A 3,390-nucleotide genomic window follows, 5' to 3' on the forward strand; every position below is an offset into this window, starting at 1 on the left:
CGACTCTATGGTTGGTCCTCCTCCTTTTACCCCCTTTTTTCCCAGATTTTTCCCCATTTTTTCCCACCCCAAATGCCCAAATTCCATGCACAAAGGGAGTGGGAGTGAGATAATGTTGGTGAAGAGGGAACTGGGATGAACTGGGAGGGACTGGGATGAACTGGGAGGGACTGGGAAGGGGCCTCACCCACACGGGGCCATTTCTGCCCTCACAAAATGGTGGCACCGGAAATGACCATAGAGAGTGGATGCACCGCCTATCACTAGGGGGCGCTCTGGCTCGCCCAACTCTATGGTTGGTCCTCCTCCTTTTACCCCCTTTTTTCCCGGATTTTTCCTGCCCCAAATGCCCAAATTCCATGCACAAAGGGAGTGGGAGTGAGATAATGTGGGTGAAGAGGGAACTGGGATGAACTGGGAGGGACTGGGATGAACAGGGAGGGACTGGTATGGACTGGGAAGGGGCCTCACCCTCACAGGGCCATTTCTGCCCTGACAAAATGGCGGCACCGGAAATGACCATAGAGAGTGGATGCACCGCACATCACTAGGGGGCGCTCTGGCCCGCCCGACTCTATGGTTGGTTCTCCTCCTTTTACCCCCTTTTTTTCTGGATTTTCCCCATTTTTTCCTGCCCCAAATGCCCAAATTCCATGCATGGCGGGACTGGGAGTGGGGTAATGTGAGTAAAGAGAAAACTGGGATGAACTGGAACTGGGAAGGGGCGGGGCCTCACCTTCATGGGGCCTTTACTATCCTCACCAAAATGGCGGCACCGGAAGTGACCATAGAGGTGATGGCACCACCCGCCACCAGGGGGCGCTCTGCCCATCCCACCTCCCAACTCTATGGTCAGTCCTCCAACATCCCATTTTTTTTTTACCGATTTTTCCATTTTTCCCCCCGATTTTTGTCACCTGTCCCTTGGAGCAGCCGGCTCGCAGCAGCATGGCCATGTCCCCCAGCTCGTGGGGCAGCTCGTGCAGCAGCACCGACAGCGCCGTCAGCGTTCCCCGGGCGGGGCCGCCCCAAAACGCCGCCCCCAGCGCCAGCCCGTCGGTGAAGTTGTGGGCGGCGTCGGCCGCCAGGTTCAGGTAGCCCGAGGCCGCCATGGCTGTGCCAAAAAACACCAAAATCAGCCTAAAATTCTCTTGAAGTCACCCCGAAATTATCCCCAAAATCAGCCTGAAGTTACCCCAAAATCAGGCCCAAAATCACCCCAAATTTACCCTGAAATGATTCCCAAAATGATCCCAAAGTTGCTCTCAAAATCGGCCCAAAGTCACCCCAAAATCAGCTCTAAACCATCCCCAAAATCAGCCCAAATTTCTCCCCAAAATCGCTCTGAAGTTACCCCAAAATCACCTAAAACCATCCCAAAATAAGGCCAAAGTCACCCCAAAATCAGCCTAAATTTACCCCAAAATCGGCCCCAAAATCAGCCCAAATTATCCTCAAATTATCCCCAAAATAACCCCAAAGTCACCCCAAAAACTGTCCCTAAAACACCCCAAAGTTACCCCAAAATTAGCCCCAAATTATCCTCAAAATAACTCTAAAGCCACCCAAAAATTGTCTCTAAAACACCCCAAATCTATCCCAAAATCAGCCCAAATTTCTCCTCAAAATCAGGCAAAAAATCAGCCCAAAGTCACCCCAAAATCACCCCTAAAACACTCCAAAGTTACCCCAAAATCAGCCCCAAAATGATCCCAAAATCACCCCTAAAACACCCTAAATTTACCCCAAAATTATTCCAAATCAAAATTATCCTCAAAATAATCCCAGTTACCCCAAAATCACCCGTAAAACACTCAAAGTTACCCCAAAATCAGCCCCAAAATCACCCCTAAAACTCTTAAATTTACCCCAAAATTATTCCAAATTTACCCCCAAAGTCACCCCAAAATCACCCCTAAAACACTCCAAAGTTACCCCAAAATCAGCCCCAAAATCACCCCTAAAACTCTTAAATTTACCCCAAAATTATTCCAAATTTACCCCCAAAGTCACCCCAAAATCACCTCTAAACCACCCCAAAATCAGCTCAAATTATCCTCAAATGATCCCCAAAATAACCCCAAAGTCACCCCGAAAATTGTCCCTAAAACACCCCAAAGTTACCCCAAAATCACCCCTAAAACACTCCAAAGTTACCCCAAAATCAGCCCCAAAATGATCCCAAAATCACCCCTAAAAGCCCTAATTTTACCCCAAAATTACTCCAAATTTACCCCTGAAGTCACCCCAAAATCACCTCTAAACCACCCCAAAATCAGCCCAAATTATCCTCAAATGATCCCCAAAATAACCCCAAAGCCACCCCAAAAATTGTCCCTAAAACACCCCAAAATTATCCCAAAATCACCCCTAAAACCCCTAAATTAACCTCAAAATTATTCCAAATTTACCCCCAAATTATTCCAAATTTAACCCTGAAGTCACCCCTAAAACATCCCAAATTTACCCCCAAAATCAGCCCCAAAAATTGTCCCTGAAAGACCCCAAAATCAGCCCCAATTTCTCCCCAAAATCGCCTCAAAAATCAGCTCCAAAATCAGCCCAAAATCACCCTAAATTTACCCCAAAATCAGCCCAAATGTCCCCAAATCCCCTCAACGTCCCCAAATGTCCCCAAATCCCCCAAATGTCCCAAAGTCCCCAATCCCCTCAGTGTCCCCAAATCCCCTCAGTGTCCCCAAATCCCCTCAGTGTCCCCAGTGTCCCCAGTGTCCCCACCTGCCCTCTCCCCGTCGGGGCCCTTCCTGCGCTGGCCCTTTGTCCCCTTTGTCCCCTTTGTGCCCCTGGTGGCCCGGCTGTCACCGTCGGCCTCGTCCTCGCTGGAGCTCTGCTTGGCCTTGGGGCCTGGGGGTGAAAAGTGACAAAATTCACCCAAATTCACCCAAAAATGAGAAAATTCATCCAAAATTTAACCCAAAAAGGGCAAAAATCACCCAAAATTCACCCAAATTCACCCAAATTCACCCAAAAATCACCCAAATTCACCCAAAAATCACCCAAATTCACCCAAAAATCACCCAAAATTCACCCAAAAATCACCCAAATTCACCCAAAAATGGCAAAAATCACACAAAATTCACCCAAAAACGACAAAATTCACCCAAAAATGGCACAAATCACCCAAATTGACCCAAAAATCACCCAAATTCACCCAAAAATGGCAAAAATCACCCAAAATTCACCCTAAAATGAGAAAATTAATCCAAAAATGGCCAAAATCACCCTAATTCACCCTAAAATGAGAAAATTCACCCAAAATTTACCCCAAAAATCACCCAAAATTCACCCAAAAAGGACAAAATTTACCCAAAATTTAGCCCAAAAATGGCAAAAATCACCCAAATTCACCCCAAAAGTCACAGAAAATTT

At 47.2% G+C, this 3,390-nt stretch overlaps 1 protein-coding gene across 1 annotated transcript in view; it reads right to left on the reverse strand.

Annotated features, from left to right (window-relative positions):
* LOC121349215 (zinc transporter SLC39A7-like) overlaps positions 1-2,868 on the reverse strand; it is a 4,285-nt gene extending 1,417 nt beyond the window's left edge. Inside the window, exons 1-2 of the mRNA XM_041459429.1 lie at positions 2,740-2,868; positions 918-1,114 (exon numbers count right to left, since the gene is read on the reverse strand). Of these exons, the coding sequence (XP_041315363.1) occupies positions 918-1,112 (195 nt within the window). The 5' untranslated portion in view covers positions 1,113-1,114; positions 2,740-2,868. The remainder of the gene's footprint in view (positions 1-917; positions 1,115-2,739) is intronic.
* Positions 2,869-3,390: the final 522 nt, after the last annotated feature.

The sequence above is a fragment of the Pyrgilauda ruficollis genome, unplaced genomic scaffold (assembly GCF_017590135.1).
Source record: "Pyrgilauda ruficollis isolate IOZ18807 unplaced genomic scaffold, ASM1759013v1 scaffold1354, whole genome shotgun sequence".
Lineage (NCBI taxonomy): Eukaryota > Metazoa > Chordata > Aves > Passeriformes > Passeridae > Pyrgilauda > Pyrgilauda ruficollis.